A 25,120-nucleotide genomic window follows, 5' to 3' on the forward strand; every position below is an offset into this window, starting at 1 on the left:
GGCAGATACTTCTCTGCAGCTCATGGGTGGGAGATGCACAGCTCTTCCCTGAGCGAGATAGTCACTCAGGGGGAACACCGCAATGGGATCTCTTCGCATCCCAAATGAACAGGCTTTCCTTGTACTGCTCCACGGGAGCTGTGGGTCACGGCCCCCAGGGCAATGCTCTCCATTTGCCATGGACACACAGTCCCAGAGGTGCCTTTCCCCTGTTCCCACAGGGCTTACGAGAGATCCGCCAGGACAGGGCCAGAGACATTCTCCTAGCACCCGTCTGGCCAGGCAGTTTTGGTTTCCGGAGCTCCTGAGGATGTCGATCCATCCTCCTATCAGGATCTGCCCCTTCCCAGATTGCCTTCCTCAGCAAGGGGGCAGAACCAGACACCCAGTCGAGACCCCGTCCACCTCATGGCCTGGTGTTTGGGTGGGGATCAGAACTAGAACACGCTTGCTCGGCACCCATCCCAGTTATTCTTATTCAAAGTAGGAAAGACTCAACTAGCACCTGCTACTTAGCTAAATGGAGACAATTTTCTACCTGGGCTCAGCATAAGGTGCTATCTCCAAATTCTGCAAGGATCCCAGTTGTTTTAGATCACCTCCTGTTTTGAAGAGCTCAGGTCTTTCCATTGGCTTGCTGCAGGTCCATCTTGCAGCAATCAGTGCCTTCCTTCCGCCAGAAGGTGGATATTCCACCTTTACTCACCCTACAGCAGTGACATCCATGAAAGGCCTAGTTAGGATCTTTCTGCCAATCATCAAACCTACCCCTCAATGGAACCTCAGTCTCGGCCTGTCACCACTCATCAGGCCACTGTTTGAATCCTTGGCAACATGCTCCATGGCCCACCTGTCCATGAAAGTTGCATTCTTAGTGGCTATTCTCTCAACCAGAAGGCTGAGCGAGAGGGGAGCCTTCATGGCAGACCCATCACACTGTTCATCACCAGGAAAAAATCTCTCTCTGTCTACATCCTAACGTCCTCCCCAAGGTTATTTCTGAATGCCATGTCAACCACACTACCTGTTTTCTTCCCGAAATCCCATTCCTCTGCCGAGGAGAGGAAACTTTGTACCCTTGACTCAGACATGCTGTAGAGCTCTACCTGCAGAGGACCAAATCTATCAGCAGATCACCTAGGCTATTTCTTGCCATAGCAGAAAGGTTGTGAGGAGAAGCGAAATCCTCTCTGAGAATCTCCAGAGAGATCTCTGGGTGCTACCAATTAGCACGTATCCATCCAAAGGGCACGCTCCAGGAGAGCACAAGCTGCCTTCACAGCGTCGCTGCAGAAAGTACCATTGCTGGACACACGCAGAGCAGCTACCTGGAGTTCCATTCGCACATTCACAAAACATTACGTACTAGGTCAGGCCGCTGCTGTGGATGCAGCAGTGGGACCTGTAGTACTTCAAGCATCTTTCTTGCTGGCACCCCTGCATCCCCCTCCCGTCTGAATACTGCTTGTCAATCACCCACGCGTGGAATACACATAGGGACCAGCACTTGAAGAAGAAAGGGAAGTTACTTGTAACTGGGAGTTCTTCGAGGTGTGTGGTCCCTGTCTGTAGTCCACTGTCCGCCCTCCGTCCCCTCTGCTTCAGATCCTGCTGGATTCATGGTACGAAGAGGAACTGGAGAGGCATCAGCCCACACTGCCTCTTATGCCCCAGTCTGGATCATGAGGAAAAGAGGCCAACGGATGCTGTTTGTTAGAGTTTCTGAACTCGGGTGCATGGCGCGCATGGGCACCCACGTGGAATACAGACAGGGACCACACGTCTCGAAGAACTCCCTGTTACAGATAAGTAACCTCCATTTGCCCATGCAGCCTGGATTCTGTCCCCTTGCACATGGTCATGGATGCAAAGACTGTGCTTCAATGCACGTGCACACCAGCAAACACAGAGTGGTTGGACGGTAACGTGGGAACTCAGGGAAGAGGACCTGTCTGCTATTTGCATAAGAGAAGCGGTTGGGGTGGCTGAGGCCGGTTGTGTCAGCTGCTGGAAGGGGCTGCTGGGAAGTGCTGCTAGGGTAGGTCAGAGCCATAGCGATCTGCGTGTTTGATTCATTGCACAGGACCTGGGCGCTGAAGAGGAGAGGCTGTTGCAGAGGAAATCCCAGCTACACGAGGCTGACTTGTCCCTGAGTGACATCCGGGGTCAGAAAAAGGTATTTTCCCAGCAGCCCCATCCAGCCGAGAGGAGCCGGGGCAGAGACAAACCAGCTGCCGGCAGGGATCCATCAGAGCATTGGGTCACACCCTTGTTCACACGCACTTCGTGTCCAGAGACGGTGGCTGCTGCTAGGGCAAGGCAGGGTGTGGCTGGGGAGGTTCGAGCTACTGATGGGACCCAGGAGACGGGATCAGCACCCCGCAGCTCCACCACGGAGGGAGGATAAGGGAGGCTTGGAGTGTGGGTGGGAGACCTGGCTCCCAATATGGAGCAGCCTGAGTCATGGATGGACCTGCCGTCTTTTGCTGGTCTCCGGCTAAACTCAGCCCTAGACCACGTGCTTCTTGGGGCTCCTACTGTGTTTGCGCGTTGTTTGTCCTGGGACAGCTTCCAGCACTGGGAGAGAGGCCTTGGGACACGTGGGATTTGGAGAAAGCACCTGGCCAGGACTTGGCAGGGGCTTGGGTCTAATCTACACTCGAGTTTTGCCAGTCTAGCTATACTGGTTATACTGGTACTAGCTATACTGGTTATACTGGTACTAGCTATACTGGCAACCCCCCCATTGGAGATGCAGTATACTGGAGAAAAGGGCCTTTGCTGGAGTAGCTTATTCCAGTTCAGTGAGCGAAGGGGCAATCCTGGCAAAAGCCCTTTTTAGCTGGTAGAATCGAGCCTACACCGGGGCTTTTGCCAGCACAGCTATGGCATAAAAATCTCCCATCCTAAGTGACGTAGCTGGGCCGGCAAGTGTAAAACCTGGCCTGACATGTCATCTGTCGTGCCCACATACCATGGTGATGGGCCCCAGACAGGGCGAGTATAATCTAGTCAGGCAGGTGGGGAGTTCCCTGTGGCGGGGGCAGCTTGGCCTCTTCCTGGGCCTCTGTTCTTGCTTCTTAGTGGAGGGGTCTGATGGGCTCCAACACCTCCCCACGGCACCCACTTGGGGCCTGCAGGGATGATCTGTCATGTTGGCCCTGTCAGACCAAGGCAGGAAGCTACAGAGCCCTAGGCCCATCGGGGTGAAGTTCTTGCTGAAGGACCCCAAGCGTTTGGCTCTGTCAGCAAGAGAGTCCTGTCTGAGTGCTGCTGTTGCATTGTCGGGGAAGGGAGAACAACACTCGTGTGTGTCGCTGTCTGGGGGAGACCCGTCCCGCCTGGACTCCGCTCCCATTCGGCACCTGGGCCTGTGGGGACGCTGCAGTGGGCTCGGCCTGTGGCGAGGCGAAGGGCCTGGGTGGTAGGGCAGGGAGATGGACATGTGCCTTTCCTGACACCTTTCCTCCCCTCTGCTCCCAGCACGCAGTCCAGGACCTGGAGTTGCTGCGTGGGGCCCTGGAGAGGAGCCAGAAGGAGGCGGAGACTCTGGAGTCCTGCCTGAAGGAGACTCGGAGCAAAGCGGATGAAGCCAGGTACCTGGGGTGAGGTTGGGCACACAGGGACCTTGGCAGGCCAGCGCTGGACGGAGGGTGTGGGAGTCGTCTTGCAAATATGGGCCTGCTCTCACTGAAGCCAATAGCAAAATGCCTGTTCAGATCAGTGGGAGCAGGAGCAGGCCCAAGAACCTCTCGCTCTTAGCCAGTTAGTGACACAGGCACTTTGCCCAGCGGAGGGCTGGCCTGGCAGTGTGCTGGGCGAGCCTGGGGGCCACCTCTGGCTGGCACTCACTGGAGCAGATGGCAGCCACCCCGTGGCACGTGGAGGCCAGATGGCCCTGTAGGCTAAGCTCCCTCATGATCTCAGCAGCCCTTGCATAGACCCAGAGGGAGCAGTGCATGCTGGGACCATTTGCCTCTGCACGCCGCACTTTCCTCTAGACCCTCAGTAGGCTGCCCGTCTCGAAGCGTGCCGCCTCTCTGAGGGTGTCGGTACCTTCTTCCCACAGGGCGGACCTGCTGCTGCTGCAGTACAGACGGGACTCGTGCCTGCGGGAGCTGCCAGAGCTGGAGAAGGAGCTGAGCGCGCTGAGACGGCAGCGCTCCACCATGCACAGCACCCAGCTGGGGGCCTTCCAGGCTGAGGTGAGGGTGGGGGTCCCAGGGTGGCCAGTGGGTCAGATGGTTCCCATGGGGGATTGCAGGAGCAGTGTCCACATTGCAGGTGGGAGGGGAAACAGGAGGCAAAGGCGAGAAGGGCAGAGAGATGGAGTAGGGAGGGGAGGGGGAAACCCCATTGCCCACTGCGGGGATAAGGGGATCTCTCACTGCACAGTCGGGAGGCCGTGCTGCTGGGTTTCCATGGGCCAGGAAGCAGCGCTGCGGGACACGGGGCCAGGCGATCCCATCCTCTGCTCATTTCCCAGGTCTCCTCACTAGCGGCCGAGCGGGAGGAGCTGAAGTCCCGTGTGCGTCACCTGGAGGGCAGCTTGTCCTTCCTGGAGCGCCAGGAGCTGGAGCGCCAGCTGAGCTGCTGCAAGGCAGAGTTGTTCTCTGAGCAGCGGGCAGCCAGAGCCAGGACCGAGGAGCTGCAGGAGGTAGGTGAGCTCCCCGGGGCTCCCGGCTGCTTCTGAAGTGCTGCTGTCTGGTGCCGCCTCCCAGACTCCACTGGAAGCAGGTGGTGTCTGCAGAGCAAAGGACCCCCATGTCGGGCTGGGTCCTTCCCCATCATGAGATCTGGGATTCTCCAGGTGCGTCTGTTTCCTCAGCAGCTGGGAGGGCCTCCCAGCCATATTATTTATTGTTTGTATTGCAGTCACACCTCGCAGCCCAGTCATGGCCCAGGACCCCCTGGTGCTAGGCGCTGCAGACACAGCACAGAGACACAGTCCCTGCCTCAAAGAGCTCACGCTGTAAATAGTTCTCTTGTCCCCCAACCACACAGGAGAGGTTCCCTTGGAGGCAGGGTCTTGTGGCTGAGGTATAACTCATGGCAGAGCCCAATGTCTCTCCCCACCCCAAGACCGTCTGGTGGGAATGACCCGGACGCTGTCATCGCTGTGAGTGGGGGGTCGCCCCCTGTCTGAACAGCAGCTGTGTGACGCGCTCCTGCCCGGCCCTGGGCTAGCTCGCGGTGTGAATTGTGTGCGTTCTTTCGGCTGCAGTGCTTGGAGGAAGCTCAGAACAAGCTGGAGGAGAGGACGGCAGAGGGGACGGAGCTGCAGGAGGAGACCACGCGACTGAGACTGCAGCTCAGGGAGCTGGAGAGGGTGAGGGAAGCCCAGGTTCAGGTCAGATGGTTTCCACATGGGGAGGGAGGGGAGCAGGAGCAATGGAAGGTGGGAGGTTTGCTTGGTAGGTTTAAGAAACTGTCCCCCTTTGTATGCCACACCCCTCGCCCACTTCCAATAGAGAGGGGTGTGTACGCACGCTGCCCCTGGTCCCAGTGCAGGCCTGGTGGGAGTTGGGTGGCGAGACTGTTGGGGCATGAACAGGGCCGGCTCCAGGGTTTTTGCCGCCCCAAGCAGCAAAAAGAAAAAGAAAAAGGAAAAAAAAAAAGAAAAAGAAAAAAAGCCGCAATCGCGATCTGCTCTACCGCTGCCGCTTCAGTCTTCGGCGGCAATTTGGCGGCTGGTCCTTCGCTCCAAGAGGGAGCGAGGGACCTGCTGCGGAAACCCCGGACCTGCCGCCCCTCTCGATTGGCCGGCCCAAGCACCTGCTTGCTGGGCTGGTGCCTGGAGCCGGCCCTGGGCATGAAGAATAACGGGGTGAAGGCAGGCTGCCAGGAGACCTCTGCCAGTGTTGTACTTAAAGTACTGCACAGGATCTTTTCAGGGGGAATAAGGCAAAACGCCACATTTATTAGTAATACATGTATTCATTAACATGCATATAATATATTACACTTACACTCTCACACACACACACACACACAAACACACTCCGTCTTGTTGTTACCAATTAGTTGCTCCCCTTAACTTCACTGGCCAGGTGAGTTAGATGGGGGAGGGGGTGGAGCCGGGCTTCTGCCGATCCGGATTAGGGTGACCAGACGTCCCGATTTTATCGGGACCGTCCCGATATTTCCTTGTTTGTCCCGCGTCCTGACCGACATGCGGTCGGGACAACTGGACAAACAAGGAAATGCCCCGGAGCCTAGAGCCCGGAAGTGCTCGCACCCCCCCCCGCCCCGACTCCGCCCCCTCCTCCCCTGATTGGCTCCCTCCCCGAATCCCCGCCTCTTCCCCGGGCTCACCATTCCCCCTCCCTCCGCAAGCGCTGGAGGGAGGCCCGGGAGACTCAGGGGAAGTGCGGGGCCGGGGTGAGTGACAGTCCGGCCTGGCCCCGAGCAGGCAGGACTCAGTCGGGCGGTAGGGAGAGGAGGGGGGTGGACCGCGGGGCCAGGCGGCGGCTGTTCTCCCCCCGGGCAGCGGGACTCGGGAGCAGCCGCTGCTGCAGCTCCCACTGCCGCGGGGGCAGGAAGCGGCCATGGCGCTCCGCGGCTGCGGCTCTGGCGCCCCCGAACCCCCCGAGCCGGGGCCTGCTGCAGGGACCCAGCAGTGCACACGCTGGGCCCAGCCCCTGGCCGGTCGCGTCTGGGCTCTGCCCAGCTGGTGCAATCCCGCGGCGGCCCCGGAGCGGAGGCATCGGCAGCCCAGCCCCGTTCGTTCCCCTGCGGGACCGAGCGGGACGGGGGGGCTGGGGCCTGCTGCCCCCGCTCCGGGGCCGCCACGGGATAGCACCAGCTGGGCAGCAGCCCAGACGCGACTGGCCAGGGGCTGGGCGCAGCGTGTGCACTGCTGGGTCCCTGCAGCAGGCCCGGGCTCGGGGGGTTCGGGGGCGCCAGAGCCGCAGCCGCGGAGCGCCATGGCCGCTTCCTCCCCCCGCGGCAGTGGGAGCTGCAGCAGCGGCTGCTCCCGAGTCCCGCTGCCCGGGGGGGAGAACAGCCGCCGCCTGGCACCGCGGGCCGCCCCCCTCCTCGCCCTACCACCCAACTGAGTCCTGCCTGCAAGGGACCAGGCCGGACTGTCACTCACCCCGGCCCCGCGCTTCCCCTGAGTCTCCCCGGCCTCCCTCCAGCGCTTGCGGAGGAAGTTTTTTTTTTTTTTTTTTTTGCCCCCCCCCCCCCCCCCCCCCGCCACGCCCCCCCCCCCCCCGCGTCCCGATATTTGTCTTTGGTGATCTGGTCACCCTAATCCGGATCGATGCTCCCATGTTGACAAGACGAGACCCGGGGTCCTCTGCAAGACACCTCACTTTTATAGCAGCTTTCCTCTTATGCAAATCTATACCAGATTCAAACTCTGTGTCTGTGTCCATTGGTCCTTTGTGCTGCTTTCTTTTGAGTGTTGTCCCAATGCTGCAAAGAGGGTGTTTCCAAAAGAAGGTGCTTGCTTCTAACCCCCGAGGCCGTAGGTATGTCTGCTTGTCTTTAATGAGCCCACTTGACACGTTTTATTGTCCTTGGGTCTGGCTCCCAGCCCCTCTCCAACAGTTTAGGCTGTCTGGAGGTGCTGCCTTCCATGCCTTGCTCATCCACACCTCATTCATTCAACAGGGCAATTGATTAAGAGTGGGGGGGGGGAGAGCTCTTGTTCTACTGCTAGCAAAAAGAAATTTTTCTTCTATCTTATTCTATCCTTAGGGGCTATAATATTATACCAAGGGCAATGCAAAGTTTCTAAATGAGGCTTTGATACAAAGTCCCATGAAAACAGAGGTCACACGTGGGTAGACCCACCACAAGGTTATATGAAGAGGCACAATGTAAAGTCATATGAAAATTATCAGAGATTGATCTACATTGTCCCCCTTTTGACCTCTCAAGAACAATTCTTGAGCGGTCACCATATAAATTTTTTGTATTTGTTGCAAACAAACCAAACAATTATAACCAGGTGAATATAACTAAAACCATTACAATTGACTAAACACCAGATATAACATAAACACAAATGCTAACAATTATAATTATAATAATTGGAAATACAACAAAACCATTACCATTCCAATAATTGGGTACATTGACAAACAAAATGAGGCCCAAGTTTGATGCTGCAATAGCCATCAAACAATAAAAGTCACTTCTTAAGCACACACAACAAATAAGATTTTGTAGGAGTACCACAGTTGTTATGCAAGGTTAAGCTGATTTGGACTTAAACTAACATTCAGTTGCCAAAATGTTGCAGAATTTTCTATTTTTAACAGTTGTTTTCAAGAGGTTTCTGGGGACCTGAAAGATGGGGCCATACAATTATGGGCCAAGGTCTTACAGGTTATGGGGGCCCAAGAACTACCCTTCAGGGCTTGGGGAAGTAGAACCAGAGTGCATAGAGGAAAGTGTGGAATTAATAATAATACAAGGAAATGTAACTAACAATACAAATGTATTAATAACAAAAATTAACAACAAAATGACTATTAGAGAACCTAACAAAAAATAAACCTGATGCACTGGGGACCAAAGTGTTTTGGACACAAGTGGTGATTGATAAATTGGATGGACATGGGGGAAGTAGAGAGAGGAAAAGACATTTGCCCTGTCTAGTGTAGTATCCCCTCTTTTTCTGGACCCAATGCTAGCACAGGACACCACTAGAGACAGACACAGAACACTGAACACAGACTTTGTCATGACACTAGAACCATGGTATTTTATAACTCTTCAGCTGGTACCAGCTCTCCTGATGTTCTGGTTCAGAGCCTGAAAGATAGAAGCTTGGAAACAAATTAGCACAGTGCTTTCACCCTGGCAGAACCTGCTTAGTCCCTGCCACAGTGTGTTTGGTACTTGGGGCTGCACAAATGCTAATTAAATGGTGCATTTTTTTGTGAGTGTAAATTCTTTCTTTCTCTCAGTAAAAGGGCGTTAACACTCCATCTAGAAAAAAAAATTCTGTTTTAAAATCTTCAGCCATTTTGCCATGGCCTGGAGATCTGAGGCAGAAGCAGGCACTGTTGTTAACTGTTTCAATGGCATTCTGGCCCTGGGAGGAGGAATTTACCCAAATATTTCAAATATCCCCCTTCCCAATCTCCAGAGGGGTCCCAAAGGTCTGCCCCCTTCTGGGGTCTTAAATGTTTCTTCTCCTGATGTTACTGCTGCTGTAAGATTTGAGAGTGCTGTTTTAACTCTCTGTACCCAACCTGTTTTTTAGTTTCTTTATCTATTGCTTGCCTGGGCCCGATCCTGCTTTTTCCAATAAACAGTTCCTTTTCATGGGCACAAGCCTTGTTCCACTACCAATTTAGCAAGGAGGGTGGGCTTTCCAACTAGCCCCCACCCTTCCTGGTTCCGTTTTTTAAACATTTTCTTCAAAATTGTGAAATTACCACAATATTACTTACAGAAAACAAAACAAAACAAACAAACATAAACCACACTACACTGCCCAAACTCCTATATCCTTCAGAGTTTGGTTTAACAGAACAAGATCTGTATCTTATGTTTTTAACCCACTCTGGGCCAGAGGGAGAGACGCTAAGACTCCCTCTGTATTGCTCGGCCTGCTACCACCGAGGGTTCATACACCAATTATACAAATCCTTCCCCGGATCAGAGTGAGAAACACTAAGTTCTCCTCTTTAGCTCAGTCTTGCTACGGCTGAGGGTGTATGTACCTCTATAACACAATTTAAACCTAAACTCCTATATCCTTCAGAGTTTGGTTAGATCCTTCCCCGGATCAGAGTGAGAAACACTAAGTTCTCCTCTTTAGCTCAGTCTTGCTACGGCTGAGGGTGTATGTACCTCTATAACACAATTTAAACCTAAACTCCTATATCCTTCAGAGTTTGGTTAATTAACTGAAAGTTTACGCTCTTTTTCCTCTAGTGCCAGGCTTGCTAAAGCTGGCGGTGTGCACACCAGTTTGATAATAACTGTGGGTTCTATGCTTGCTCCCCCTTTCGCATTCTCCACCAAAATGTTGTACTTAAAGTACTGCACAGGATCTTTTCAGGGGGAATAAGGCAAAACGCCACATTTATTAGTAATACATGTATTCATTAACACTGTATTATATGCATATAATATATTACACTTACACTCACACACACACACAAACACACTCCGTCTTGTTGTTACCAATTAGTTGCTAGGGTAAACCCACCACAAGGTTATATAAAAAGGCACAATGTAAAGTCATATAAAAATTATCAAAGATTAATCTACACCAGCAGCATCTAGCCCCCGACGGGAGAGATGAGAACGCCATTGCTAGGGGGAGTCAGACTGGAGGTTCAAAGCCCTGCAGCCAGGGTCTGCCGATGTTTCCCTAATGTGAAATACGCCTTGTGGGTATTCACCCACAAAAGCGTATGCTCCAATACATCTGTTGGTCTATAAGGTGCCACAGGACTCTTTGTTGCTTTTTAATAGACAGAGTGTCTCCCGGACCCCGCCTCCCCTCGCCCGGGGCACTGCCCGGGACCTCGCCTCCCCTCGCCCGGGGCACTGCCCAGACCCCGCCTCCCCTCCCATGGGGCATCGCTGGGACCCCGCCTCGCGTCCCACTGGTCACAGTAGCTGCAGCCAATGTGCAGTGGAGCCGTAAGAGGCAGGTGCTGATGGATCTTTAACTATCTCTAATGCACCAAGTGATTGGTCCTTTATGAAAACTGCTAAGCGCTTTGTCTCCTTTAGCTTTTCTCCTCCTCTCCTCCCACCCCTCTGTTCCATTCCTCCTTCTCCCCTTCGGCCCCTGCTGCCTGGTCCCCTGCTGCCCCATGCCATACTGCGTGGGTGCCTTGTTCCTGCCCCCCTGCCTCTCCTGCTGGGGGCTGGCAGCTCTGCCCCATTGGTGGCTCCTGGGAGAGCAGTTGGCCTGGCAAAGGGGTCCTGGGCGCCTGAGGAATGAGCTGGAAATGAGGAGACAAGGAGCCAGCGCCGTGTGACTAGGCAGATCTCCAGGTACCCTGGCGGGTGCTCCGTGCGGGATATGTAGGAGCAGTTGGGGAACTGCTGCCCTGAGGAATGCACTGGAGGGGACAATCGAGCCTTGCCACATGCAGAAGATGAACTCAGCTGTGCTCAGCCTCTTCCACCCCTTGTTTGAATGATGCTTTTACTCCCGCCTCGTGCTTCTACAGACACCAGCAGCCCCCAGAGCCTCTTGGAGCCCGTGCCGGTTTGTGATGGTTACACAGAGCTCTCTGTTCCAGAAACAGGCAGCAGCTCTGAGTGGGCAGATCCGAGACCTCCGAGTGCGGGAGACGGAGCAGGAGCTGAGACGCTCTGCTCTGGAGAAGATCGTGTCGGAGAAGGAGCTTGAGCTGGTGAGGCTGCGAGAGGTCGTCTGTGCCCTTACGGCTGAGAAGGAAGCGCAGCAACATGCTATGGAGAACCTGAGAGAAGAACATGACAGGCAGCTGGGGAAGATGCAGCAGGAGAAGGTACCAGCCTGAGTTGGGCGGGGGGGCTTTCCGTGCTCATCCCTTGTCTTCTTTTTCTCCCCCGACCTAGCTGAATGGTTTTTATTCATAAAGGTGCAGCTCCTGCCCCATGTCAGGGAGTGGAGCTGCTCAGTTTGGAATTTAAGGGAACGTCCGGGGGTCTTTGCACCAAGTATGTGGCCCAGCTACTCTGGGCTGCTCTGTGTGGCCACCGGCAGGGGGCTTTGGGGCAGTTTGGGCCATTGGATTCCCTACTGTGCAGTTCCAGTGGCCATTGACCCCGCAGCCTCGGGATTCCTGGCCCCCGGTAGAGGTCACCAGCACGCAGCTCACCCATCCCCGGTGTCTGGGCCAAAAGTGGAGGAGGGGGAATTGGCTTCAGCCTGAGAGAAGTAAATATGAAACTTGCCTTCCTGTCGGTCAGTGGTTACCGGGAGGGGGACAATAAATCTCAGTCGTTTCTGAAAGAAGGAGTCTGTGTGCGTGTTGCTACGTACACGCTGAGCAACAGTGTCAGAAAACTCCCCTTTTGGGTCACACATTCTTAAATTATATTACTTTGCAACCAACGTTTTAAAGGGGAGATAAAATGGAGGACTCCTGGATGATTGGGAAAAGGCGAATGTAGTGCCCATCTTTAAAAAAGGGAAGAAGGAGGATCCGGGAACTACAGACCGGTCAGCCTCACCTCAGTCCCCAGAAAAATCATGGAGCAGGACTCCATTTTGAAGCACTTGGAGGAGAAGAAGGTGATCAGGAACAATCAGCATGGATTCACCAAGTCATGCCTGACCAACCTGATTGCTTTCTATGATGAGATAACTGGCTCTGTGGATATGGGGAAAGCAGTGGATGTGATATATCTTGACTTTAGCAAAGCTTTTGATACAGTCTCCCACAGTATTCTTGCCAGCAAGTTAAAAAAGTCTGGATTGGATGAATGGACTATAAGGTGGATAGAAAGCTGGTTAGATCATTGGGCTCAACGGGTAGTGATCAATGGCTCCATGTCTAGTTGGCAGCCGAGTGCCCCAGGGGTCGGTCCTGGGGCCGGTTTTGTTCAACATCTTCATTAATGATGTAGATGATGGGATGGATTGCACCCTCAGCAAGTTCGCAGATGACACTAAGCTGGATGGAGAGGTAGATAAACTGAAAGGTAGGGATAGGGTCCAGAGTGACCCAGACAAATGGGAAGATTGGGCCAAAAGAAATCTGATGAGGTTCAACAAAGACAAGTGCACTTAGGATGGAAGAATCCCATGCACCGCTACAGGCTGGGGACCAATTGGCTAAGTGGCAATTCTGCAGAAAAGGACCTGGGGATTACAGTGGACAAGAAGCTGGATATAAGTCAAGTGTGCCCTTGTTGCCAAGAAGGCTAACAGCATATTGGGCTGTATTAGTAGGAGTATTGCCAGCAGATCGAGGGAAGTGATTATTCCCCTCTATTCGACACTGGTGAGGCCACAGCTGGAGTATTGCGTCCAGTTTTGTCCCCCCACTACAGAAAGGATGTGGACAAATTGGAGAGAGTCCAGCGGAGGGCAACAAAAATAATCAAGGGGCTGGGGCACATGACTTCCAAGGAGAGGCTGAGGGAACTGGGGTTATTTAGTCTGCAGAAGAGAAGAGTGAGGGGGGATTTGATAGTAGCCTTCAACTACCTAAAGGGGGGATCCATAGAGGATTGAGCTTGGCTGTTCTCAGTGGTGGCAGATGACAGAACAAGGAGCAATGGTCTCAAATTGCCGTGGGGGAGGTTTAGGTTGGATATTAGGAAAAACTATTTCACTAGGAGGGTGGTGAAGCACTGGAATGGGTTACCTAGGGAGGTGGTGGAACCTCCATCCTTAGAGGTTTTTAAGGCCCAGCTTGACAAAGCCCTGGCTGGGATGATTTAGTTGGGAATTGGTCCTGCTTTGAGCAGGGGGGTTGACTAGATGACCTCCTGAAGTCTCTTCCAACCCTAATCTTCTATGATTCTATGACTTGTCTACATTGGAAAGCTAATTTGGAGTAAGGGGGGTGAATTGAAAGTGCAGTGGCTATTCTGGAATAACGCCATGTGTGGGTGAGCCGTAAAAGACCCAGAAAAAAACCAACCCCTATTATTGACTTCTGATAAGTCAGTTAGGAACAGGTTGGCATGTGCAGTCTGATTGGCTGCTGTACCAGGATAAAGTAGTTACATCTCTGTTCTGATTGGTCTAGTCAGTGTTCAATGTCTCCAAGAAAATAATGTGCTGATGTATCACATGACACTTTTCAGTTACTCATGGACCAGAATTTTCTTCATGCTTGTAGCAATAAGAATGAAAAAGGGGGTCTGGGTGTATTGAACTGTAAATACACACATTTAAGGAGGATGGGAAGTGAGATGAGACAGTAGTTTTATTGGACCGCTCTGAAAATGGCTAAAAGAGGCATCATGAAATGTCCTTGTTTATTGTCTCAATAATTTCTATATCAAACGTGCCCAGTTTACCAGTCAAATTATTTTTCTCGCTGCCCAACCTGCAACATTAACGGGGGATCTGCAAGTCGAGCTGGGCTTTTTTCTTCTCACACATCATCGCCTGCACTAAAGGTCACTGATGATGACCCTGAAAACACCTGTGGAGCCCCACAGTCTTTCAGCAAGGCCGGCTGACACTTGGTGAGCCCCATGGCTTCCCGTGGGTTTACTCCAAGGTAGCTGACTGGAACTCGGTAGCAACTGTATTGATGGCACACGAGAAAGAACGGCACTCGCTGTTGGAGAAACGCTGGCGCAGAGATCCCATCTTTTCAGCCTTCGCTGGAATGCAGCCACCTCTGGAATGGACGCAGCTGCTGTTTTCCAGGGCATAGCCATGCTGCATAGCAGTTTAAAGGTTCTCCTGCCTTGGATCCCGTAAAGGGACAGGGCAGTAGCGTGGGTGGGAGGAATGTAATGACCTGAGGTGGAGTCTAGCCAGGACTCTGAGGCTAAGGATTCTTGCCAGCCCTGTGGACTCTGTGGCTGTGCAGTTATGGGGCTCTGGGCAACGTGGGGGCTGGCTGGATTGCGGGGTGTGCAGTGTGGCTAGGTGCTGTTTTCTGTGCCGTAGGAGCTGGAGTGGGCCCAGCAGAGGGAGGAGCTGCAGCATCTGAAGCAGCAGGAGCTCCAGGAGGTTTGTATCACGCAGTCCCATGCTCACGTGCCATGTTCCCTCCGGGTGTGAGTGCAGCTGACATGGTGACTGTTGGCAGGTCCTCCAGCAAGCTGGCTTGTGCCGTGAGGAGTACCTGCAAAGTGCTGGGAGGACCTGCGTACATCACTCCCCTGTCTCTCTCACCAATAGCCTCCAGGCAGGCCCTCCCCACATGTCAGTGTCTCAGTGGTGTGAGTCGTGTGATGTGGCACATGAGCTCATGCACTGGGTGACGTGCTGGATGTCCAATTGGCTGAATGGTCCCCTCTTTCTCTGACTTGTTCTCCTTTGGCCAGGCGCCTAGCTGGATTTACGACGGGGAGGCAGCGTGGTCCTAGACAGAGCACCTGTTTTGTGACCATAGCCATGTCCCCTCACTTTTCTGTGCCTCAGTTTCCCCACCTGTACAGTGGGGCAGGTGACGCATTCTGAGCTGCCTGGGTGAGAAGAGCTATTTAAGGGTGAAGCTGTGGTGTTGTCAGTACTGCCTGGGATCAGGGTCTTCCAGGCAGAGAGGAAGAGCCTCAAGGGCTCCTTGTCTCGTGTCTAAAGGCAGAGGCTCCCCATTCTCATGTCTGTCTTCTCAGTTTGCAGAGAGTTTGGAGCAGGTGAAGACCAGGGCCCTCCAGGATCAAGCCGCCTCCTTCCAGAAGGAAGTGGAGAATCTCACCAGGGTGATCGAGGTAACTGCTCCCCACGGGGCAGGGGGAGTGGGTGGATCATGGTTTGAGGGAGCGCGAAATCTGACCCACCTGGATGTGTGTAATAGAGCCATGGATTCCAAGGCCAGAAGGAACCATTGTGATCATCTAGCCTGAGCTCCTGCAGAACCAAGACCCTTCAATTTTGGTAGTTACTGATTTTCTCAAAAATTTCCCAGGATTTCTGGATTTTATTGATTTTCCCCCCAAAATTTTTTTTGACTTTTTGGGGACCCGGGTATTTTTCTCAAGCGAGGCAGACAGGGCCACTCTGAAGCACCAGGCTCAGGAGTGTTACCCCCTCAAAACCAGACTCCAGACACCCCTACAATGGCTTGCCTATATTTGCAGCTGAATCCTCAGTTTGTGTGGTTTTGGAAGGTGAAAGGGGATGGTCCATCCTAGCAGATTTACCAGGGGGTTTCTCTCCAACTTTTGGAGGACTCCCCAGAATAGACTAGGCCTGTTGACCCTTGAAAGGACTGGCTACAGTCTTTCGCTCCAAGGACTGACACTCAGGCCGTAATTCTTAGAAAACAAAAATAACCTTTATTTAACACAACATACCCTAACACAGTAAATCTAAAACATATTTAAAGAAACAGAAACATAAGTTCTTACAATTTAAGACACATATTACAAAATAAAACTCTGTTAGCACAGGTACACATTGAAGTACCCAAACTTGCAATAGCCTACAATTGGAAAATAGCTTTAAGTGGTTACATTCTATATGTGATGGCCAGTCACATATAGGATGCTGACAGCCAGTTCTTAAACATTAAGGACTATACAGACCAAAACATACATACCCAATTATCCAGCTTTGTTATCTCAGACACACTCTTTCATACATTCTCGTTATTCTTTACATGAGAGCCACCGTGATTACTTCCCCACAGTCCTTTCCCTCTGCTCTGACTAGGTCCTTCTGATCTGCCAGGACTGATGTCACTACTACTGCTTCTGCCTTCAGTCTTCAGTGATTTCAGCTCTTATCTTTCAGATTCTGATTCTCCTAATGTTCACTCCAGTGCCTTCCACTCACACTCACTCAAAGCCTGTCAGCTCTGTACCTTATATATAGATTTTGGCCTATTCTGATTGGTTATTTTCACAACCCTAAGCATTCCCACCCAGTGGTGTAGCTAGGAGTGGAAGTTTGGGTGGGCCCCAACACACCATGCTAGCTCAGCTTCTCCCCTGATGCCACGCCCTCTTCCTAGCCCTGGTGCCCCCAGACACAGGGCTTCACCTGCCGAGCTGGGCACATGTATGGGGTAAGGACCCACCAGTGTGGGTAGCTGCTGGGGTAAAAGAGGTTTCCCCCCTTCGGGCTGAACATTCGCCACATTCCTTAGGGCAGAGGGGGGATAATATGCACTGGACCCTCCCTCCCTTCAGTTGAGCAGAATCCAAAGGCTACCCCACCTCGCAGGGCACCCAGTCAGGGAAACAGGTTCCCTGAGCCTCACCATCTTTGGAAGAGAGAAAGTTTATCCAAAGTGGGAAGGGAAAACTGGGGGGGGGCAGGCAGAGGCCAAGGTCTGGAGTTGGGAGAAGGGGCAGGATCCAGGGGGGCACACGACATGGATGAGGCAGCAGAAATGGAGGGCACAGCAGAGCCTGGAGTTAGGGGCACAGGGAGGGGGCTGGGTGCAGGAGGGATCGGGGGGGCCCCTCCAGCCAGTCCTTACTGCTCAGCAGGCACCAGCAGACGAGGCTGCCTGGGGCACACAGGCTGTCCATGTGGCAAAGGGGGGCACTGCCAGGGCTCGAGCTCTGCCCAACCCCGGCTTGGTATCCATCCGCCCGGCTGACCACGCCTCCCTTTCCTGCCAGTGTTGCTGTGTCCGTGCGTCCTGCACCATGTGCAGCTGCCCTTGCCCCGCCCAGCCATGCACCTGGGTGCCCAGCCCGGCCCTGCTCTGGCCCCAGCACTAGCCCCAGACCTGCCCCCATGAGGCACAGCCCCGGGCTGGGATGACTCACCTTCTCCCAGCCTGTGGATTCAGGGGGCCCCAGCCCTGCCCGTGTTCCGTCCTGGATTTCAGGTGCCTGAGTGATGCTCTGGGCCACTGTGGCAGCCCTACACCCCTGCTCAGATTTGGGTAGGCCCCTGTTCTCACCAATCAAAGCTAGACCTGATTGAAGACCTGCGCCTTAGATGCTGGACCTGATTGAGAACCTGTGCTTAACTGACAGTCCCCCTCCTCCCCTTCAGGTTTGGGAGGGCCCTTTGTCTCACCTCAGTCTGCCTGCTTGGCCAAATCTCTCCCAGACCTCCATTTTGGATTTCTCTGACTGACTGCTTGTGACCGCCATATTGTCATTGCTAGCCACCTAAACCCACCCTCGTTAATTATTAAGCGTCTGTCATTTTAAACACATCAGTGTATCCTGACGCTATGATTCACTGTCACCCCCCTATTTTTATTATTTTACACAAGTTTAATTCTGATCTCTCCCTGCTTTAGCTCGTGGTGGCAGCCCAGCGCTCTGGGGGCTGTCGGCCTTACACAGAACAGAGCAGCTGAAAAATCTCCTGTATCAGAGGGGAGCAGTCGGCTGCATCCCATGAGTATTGGCCCCCTGCCGGACAGAGCACCCTCGTGCCCCCGCCCTGCCCTGCTGCCTGGTCTGTGCTGCAGGGCCAGAGACAGCAGTGGGCTCTGTCCAGCAGGGGAAGTGCAGGTGGGCTCAAACTGCCAGGACCAGGCTCCGGCTCCCTGCCCATCTTTCTCCCCCACTCAGCAGTCACCAGCTGATAGTTACCCTCCTCTGCGGGGGAGGCAGCAGGAACTCGGCACTCAGGGAGTCAAGGCTGCACCCCAGGAGGCCTGACGCCTGCCAGACAGAGCCTCCTCCAGACCTGGCCATCTGCTTCCTCTGCACAGTGGGGAAGCGAGAGGGGCAGGGAGTCGGGTCTCAGCAGCCGAGGCCACCTGACTGCTGCGTCATGAGTACTCCCCTCCCTCTCCCTGCCTGGCCCCCAGGAATACCTAGCATCCCCCCCCCCCCAGCCCACTCCCCTTTGTTTTCAGTTTTTACCCATTTTCACCCATTTGTTAAATTTTGGACAAACACAGATACATTCCTGGGAAATTTATAAATACACAAGCAGAAAACAAAGGCCAGAGAGCAGAGCCCTGCTAAGGAGCTGGGTGGGTCTCATTCCAGCCCATACCATGTCCCCATCTCTGCTGGCCTTTGCCCACGTGCCCCAGCTGTTCTAGATCCCGGACTTTGCTCTGCTTGTGCCAGTCGTTTCCGTGGCAGCAGGGTGTGGTGAGCTCCCCAGAATAGCTAATAGTGAAAGCGCTGCCCATCTCCAGTGTCCTCCACCCTGGTAACCTCAATGCTCTGTAGAAACCTGAGCGAACAAAGCCTCTAGTCCATGAGGTGGGTGAGTATTACTATCCCTATGCTACAGATGGGGAAACTGAGGCAGGGAGCGGGACAGAGATATGCCCGCAGGCACGCAACAAATCCAAGGCAGAGCTGGGACTAGAACTCACATCCTCTGATTCTCAGTCCTTTGTTCTAACTATCAGACAATGCTTTCTCCATGCTGGGGACCAGCAGCTGGCTGCCCGGGTGGGGGAAGTAGAGATCCCTAATTCAAGGCCAGATGTTTGGTGTGATAAAAGCTGACGAGCACTGGCCAGATCAGCTGCGTTTTCCACAAACAGTCCTTCCCTTTTCAAGTCCCGCACTGGGTCTGTATAACGGCCGGGTGCACGTGGCCGGACACAGTCGTGTGCACTGGGCTGAGGCAGGAATCGAGACTTGTTACCAAGCTGAGTCAGGAGACCGGTCCCGAGCTCACGCCGGGCTGGGCTTGAAGGCAGGAGCAAGTTGGGATGAAAGGCAAGTCTGCAGCAGCAGCAAGCCAGAGTGGCCACTGGCGCTCAGCTCCCTGGTTTAAATAGTGGGGATGGACCAGTCAGGTGGCCACAGGGTTCCATTGCTCTGGCCTCATCGGGCAGGACGCCCTGCGGTGTCTAACCCTCCAGTAATTAAGTGCTGCTTCTCGTGGCTCCCAGTGGCAGTGAGAAGGGGTCGGTCGCCCAAGACTCTGCCACCCTGGATTCCAGCCGCCCAGCTCCTTACAGTCCAGGTGGGGGCGCCCAGGGGCTGTGGGGACTGCAGCTCTGTTGTGGTCTTTTACAGGCCTGGGCAATGCGGCACCTGGCCGTTGCCATGAAGCCCCCTGGGCGCGGCTGCAGCCAGGGCTTTCGAGAGTCAGGGGGTCTGGCTGAGTCATTGGCACAGCCCTGAGCAGCGAGGAGCTGCACTGACCCAGGGGAAGCTCCAGGGGGTGCTATGACACAGCTCCCATGGAGCACAGCCCCGGGAGAGCCCCCAACACGCTCTTCTCCCCCTGAAGCCACTGCTGAGCACCATGGCGTGAGGTGGGACAATGGTCCTGTCTCCTCCGGACCCCTCCCTTTAGTACTGGCCCCGAGTACTAAACCCTGAGGAGGTGGCCAGAATCCCTGGGAGTGGGGGGCACATGGCGGTAGAAGGTCGTGGCCCTCCCAGCCCTTCAGCCCACGGAGAGTGGACCTGGAGCAGAGGATCCAGTGGGCAGTGAATCAATGGGCATCTCTTTACAATTCTGCCCAGGCCCGAGATGAAGAGGTTCGGAGACAGCGGGAGGCCATGCAGCGACAGAAGGAGTCTACCCAGCAGCTGGTCAGAGAGCTGAAGCAGGAAGCCAAGGAGATGGTACGGTCCATGAGGGAGCCTTGCAAAGGCGACTGACTGGCTCAGGGGGCTGGGGAGGCAGTGCGGAGCCTATTTCCTCTAGGGCACCGACGTCTGTCCAGCCCCCAAAAGTTGTTACCGTGCAGCTGTAGTTCGGGGACGGTCTGAAGTGAGCTGGGGCCGGGTGTCCATGCTTCAGGAACTGCCATCATGGTCAGGAAGCTGCTTAGAAACCTCTGCCTCACTGCTGGTGCTGGCTGGCATCTGGCCATCCGGGCAGTCTCACCGGGAAGGCTGTGGGTTGAGTAGGGCACGCAAATGGCTGGAATCCCCTTCTCCGCCCTAGAGGCGGTCTCTCCAGATCAGGGTTGAGCCCCTGCCTCAGGACTTGACTACATATGGAGTTATTCCAGAATAGCTCCCGAATAGCCATGTGTGGATGCTCTTATTCCAGAATCAGAGTGCCTTGTTTCGAGGTCATCTAGTCCAACCCCCTGCTCAAAGCAGGACCAACCCCAACTAAATCATCCCAGCCAGGCTTTGTCATCTCATGGTCACTGCTGCCTAGGTTGCTACTCACTTCTACTTCTGTTGTGTATTTGGTTGTCGTGGTTTTTGTTCCTATGGCAACTGAGTTAGATTATTAGGGGATAGCCCAGCCAGCTTCGGCTGGTCAGGTCAGCTCCGTGTCTGTAAATAAATGGTAGCTTTGTTAGCTTGTTGCTCTCTGGCCTCAAGTGATTTCTTCCTAAACCGGCTGCCCCCAAGGATATAACAAGTGGCGACAAGGGTGGGATATCGGTGCTGCCCCAGCAACAGAAGGAAGTAGAAGTCAAGGTAAAGAACAAATAAACAAACAAACAAAAACTGCTTGTTGGCCCTGACTGTGAAACTGAAACTAAAACCATGGCTACGCTGACCGGGCCACTGGAAACTTTTGATGAGAATATAGGGCAGTGGCATGTGTATACTGAGCGTTTTGAGCTTTTTGTTATTGCAAATGACATTACAGAAGCGAAGAAGGTGCCAATATCCTTAAGTGTTAAGCCTGAGACCAGATCTTACAGTGACATTGTGGAAATCCTGGGATCCCATTTTTCCCCAAAACCACTGGTAATTGCTGGAAGATCTAGGTTCCACAAAAGAGACCAAAAAGAAGATGAAACAGTTGTACAATTTGTAGCAATTTTAAAAAAGCTTGCAGAACACTGTGAATTTAAGGAGATGTTAAATGATGCCCTGCGTGACAGGTTAGTGTGTGGCCTGTAGAGTGAAACTGTATGGAAGCGCCTACTGACAGAGGCTCAGCTTACCTTACAGAAGGCCCTTGATATTGCTGTCTCCATGGAACTGGCTACAAAGGAAGCGCAATACATCCGTGCATCCCCTAGGGTGTATGAGGTGTCACAAGAACCTACCCACAAAACTGTGCAGAGTCAGGAATGTTACCGCTGTGGTAAGCCGGGTCACCGGTATCAGAATGCTGGTGTAAGGACCTGGTGTGTCGACACCGTGGCAAAAAGGGACACATTGAGTGTGCCTGTAAACAAAAGAAAAAGAGGCCTGTGGTCTGGCCGACCAAAAGGGGAACTCTGCATACCCTAGAGCCGACCCAGGATGATCAAGGTGACACCTCATCGCAAAAGGAAGTGCCACTGCATGTTTTGTCTTTGGCAGTGGGCTCACATGAATACTGGGTAACCCCGTTGTTGGATGGCAAACCTATACGCATGGAACTGGACACCGGTGCAGCCGTCTCGCTGGACTCCGAGACTGTGTATAAAGAAAAGCTACAACATCTTCCGCTTAAGGCAACAAAATCTGTTCTGAAGACGTATACGGGGGAAGCTGTGCCCATGTTGGGCACTATTGATGTTAAGGTGGAGCTCAATGGACAGGCTGCTAAGTTGCCACTGTTTGTGGTGAGAGGTAATTACCCAGCCTGAATGGGTAGGTCTTGGTTTGGGAAGATTCAGCTGAACTGGGCAAAAGTGCACCGAATGACTAAAGAAGAAACCAGTCTAACCCTTATACTCGGGAAACATGCTGCTGTTTTTGGAGAGGATCTGGGAAGTATGAAGGGAATCACTGTGACATTGAACATTAAACCTGACAGTCCACCAAAATATCTGAAAGCCTGAACTGTGCCATATGTCATCAGGCCAAAAATTGAAGCAGACCTGGAGCACCTGGTCATCAATGGAGTTCTAATACCAGTTACCCATAGCCCATGGGCCACTCCTATCGTTCCAATAGAGAAGAAAGACGTCTCCCTCCAGATTTGCGGTGATTTTAAAGTCACTGTCAACCCGGTGTTGTGTGCAGAGCAATACCCGCTTCCCCACATCGATGACCTCTTCGCAGGCCTGGCTGGGGGACAAAAGTTCAGTAAGATTGATCTGAGTCAAGCGTATTTACAGATGCGCATCGCTAAAAAGTCTCAAAAGCTGTTGACGATTGTGACTCACAAGGGGCTTTATCGATACTGTCGCCTACCCTTCGGAATAACGTCTGCTCCCGCCCTGTTCCAGAGGGCTATGGACCAGATCTTGTGTGGCTTGCCAGGAGTTCAGTGCTATCTGGACGACATCCTGGTCACTGGAAGGAATGAAGAGCATCACTTAAAGAATTTAGAGGCTACCCTACAACGACTGGAAGAGTACAGCCTACGAGTCCGCAGAGACAAGTGTGAATTCTTCCAGCCCTCTGTTGAATATTTGGGACACATCATTGATGCTGCAGGTCTTCATAAGGCCCCTGCCAAAGTTAAGGCTATTGTGGAGGCTCCCCGACCTTGAAATGTTAGCCAGCTGCGCTCGTTTCTAGGACTACTGAACTATTATGGAAAGTTCATCTCACAGGTAGCCACACTGCTAAAGCCACTTCACGAACTCCTTGGGCAGAACAAGGCCTGGAAGTGGACTGAAGCCTGTGATGTTGCATTTAACAAAGCTAAGGATGCATTGCTAAATTCCGAAGTTCTAACGCACTTTGATCCATCCTTACCCCTACAATTGGTCTCCCTTATGGAGTGGGAGCAGTCGTGTCACACATTATACCTTCGGGAGAAGAGAGACCCATTGCTTTTGCTTCACGCACTCTAAGCAAAGCGGAAACTAACTATGCCCAAATCGAACGTGAAGCATTGGGAATCATTTTTGGAATTTGGAAGTTTCATCAGTACCTGTTTGGGCGGAAGTTTACTCTTCTCACAGACCATCGACCTCTGACGTCAATTTTTGGACCCTACACAGGCATTCCCCCATTAGCTGCTAGTCGCATGCAACGTTGGGTATTCTTACTTTCAGCGCACACATATGAAATCAAATATTGGAAATCCACTCTGCACGGCAATGCAGATGGCCTCTCAAGGTTGCCTTTGCCAGTCAAACATCAAGGTAGTGCCCAACTGGAAATCTTCTCCTTTGAACAGGTAGAGAATACACCAATTACGGCTACTCAGATAAAGAAGGCAACTCGCGTTGACCCAGTATTGTCCCAAGTTATGGACCTGGTGATGCATGGAAAATCTCGACAAACCTCTCCGGTCTCACCCAATCTTGTTACCTACATGTCCAGGAGGATGGAGTTATCAATCCAATCTGGTTGTTTGTTGTCGGGGAGACATGTCATTATTCCACCACCACTGAGATCACAGATGTTAGAACAACTACATTCCAGTCACTGTGGAATAGTGCGCATGAAGGAAATTGCACAAAGCTATTTTTGGTGGCCTGGATTGGACAGTGCTATTGAAGAGAAGGCAAAAGCTTGTATGTCATGTCAAGGTGTGAGGAATGCACCCCAGTGGGCACCCCTACACCCATGGGACTGGCCTGAAAACCCATGGCAACGTATTCACGTTGACTTCGCTGGCCCCCTTGAAGGAAGCACGTTCTTGGTGGTAGTAGATGGCCATTCTAAATGGCCAGAAGTCTCTATAATGCAGTCCACTACTGCAGAGAGTACTATCCAAAAACTACAGAGACTCTTTAGTCGTTTCGGTCTGCCAGAACAACTTGTGAGTGACAACGACCGCAGTTCGTCTCTCAGGAGCTTCAAAATTTTATGAAGGCAAATGGGATACACCACATCACTTCAGCACCATATCATCCATCCACCCATGGATTAGCTGAAAGATTTGTGCAGACAATGAAACAAGCTTTGAAATCGGCCCGGGGACAACACTCCATTCCAAAGCATCTGGACACCTTCTTACTTTCCTACAGAAACACACCTCATGCTACTACCAAGGCGTCCCCGGCTTTGCTAATGATGGGACGACAGCTGCGCACTTGCTTTGATCTGCTGAAACCTTCTGAACCCCGACAAATTGTGCAACGTCAGCAGCAATATCAAGTCAGCAGACGGGCCCCCAGAGCAAAAGACTGAACCTTTAGCTCGGGACAGCCAGTTTTGGCTCAGAATTATACTTCTGGAGCTAAATGGGTCCCTGCCACAATCATCACTCAGACAGGACCTGTTTCCTACACAGTCCGGACTGCAGAGAATCTCACCTCGCGGCGACATGTAGATCAGCTGTTGCCAGGTCATGCCAGTCCTCAGGACACATCTTCAGTTGAGTTGTCTGACTTCACCTCTTCTGGCGAGACCCCAAATCAAGAATCACCTGTTCTGACTGTTCTCCTCCATTACTGCCGGCGGCTGAGATATGCCTTTGCCAAGCATGAGCTGATACCACCTCCTCACCCATTCGCGCTGTGAACCCTGAGCCCAGTGTCAGGCCTGCACCCATGGTACTTTCGGGTGCAACAACATCAGAAGTTCGCCATAATCCACCTAGAGACAGAAGATCTCCTCAATGGCTGGATCTTTAGCTAGGGCGAACCCACGGTTATGGGCCAAAATAATCCCCAGGGTTTAGCCGGGAATGGAGGCAGTCTACCCTCCTTCTCTAGTCTAGTGTGTGTTTTATTTAGGGGATGTTCTTATTAAGGGGGAGGAATATGTTGTGTATTTGGTTGTCGTGGTTTTTGTTCCTATGGTAACTGAGTTAGATTATTAGGGGATAGCCCAGCCAGCTTCGGCTGGTCAGGTCAGCTCCCTGTCTGTAAAT

The 25,120-nt window shown here is 52.9% G+C and overlaps 1 protein-coding gene across 1 annotated transcript in view; it reads left to right on the forward strand.

The window, feature by feature from the left end:
* The window catches only part of LOC128824796 (uncharacterized), a 63,401-nt gene that overhangs the window by 22,519 nt on the left and 15,762 nt on the right, over positions 1-25,120 (forward strand). Inside the window, exons 9-17 of the mRNA XM_054006707.1 lie at positions 2,084-2,176; positions 3,484-3,596; positions 4,070-4,205; positions 4,487-4,657; positions 5,225-5,329; positions 11,226-11,456; positions 14,549-14,611; positions 15,220-15,315; positions 19,963-20,064. Of these exons, the coding sequence (XP_053862682.1) occupies positions 2,084-2,176; positions 3,484-3,596; positions 4,070-4,205; positions 4,487-4,657; positions 5,225-5,329; positions 11,226-11,456; positions 14,549-14,611; positions 15,220-15,315; positions 19,963-20,064 (1,110 nt within the window). The remainder of the gene's footprint in view (positions 1-2,083; positions 2,177-3,483; positions 3,597-4,069; positions 4,206-4,486; positions 4,658-5,224; positions 5,330-11,225; positions 11,457-14,548; positions 14,612-15,219; positions 15,316-19,962; positions 20,065-25,120) is intronic.

Source organism: Malaclemys terrapin, chromosome 16 (assembly GCF_027887155.1).
Source record: "Malaclemys terrapin pileata isolate rMalTer1 chromosome 16, rMalTer1.hap1, whole genome shotgun sequence".
Lineage (NCBI taxonomy): Eukaryota > Metazoa > Chordata > Testudines > Emydidae > Malaclemys > Malaclemys terrapin.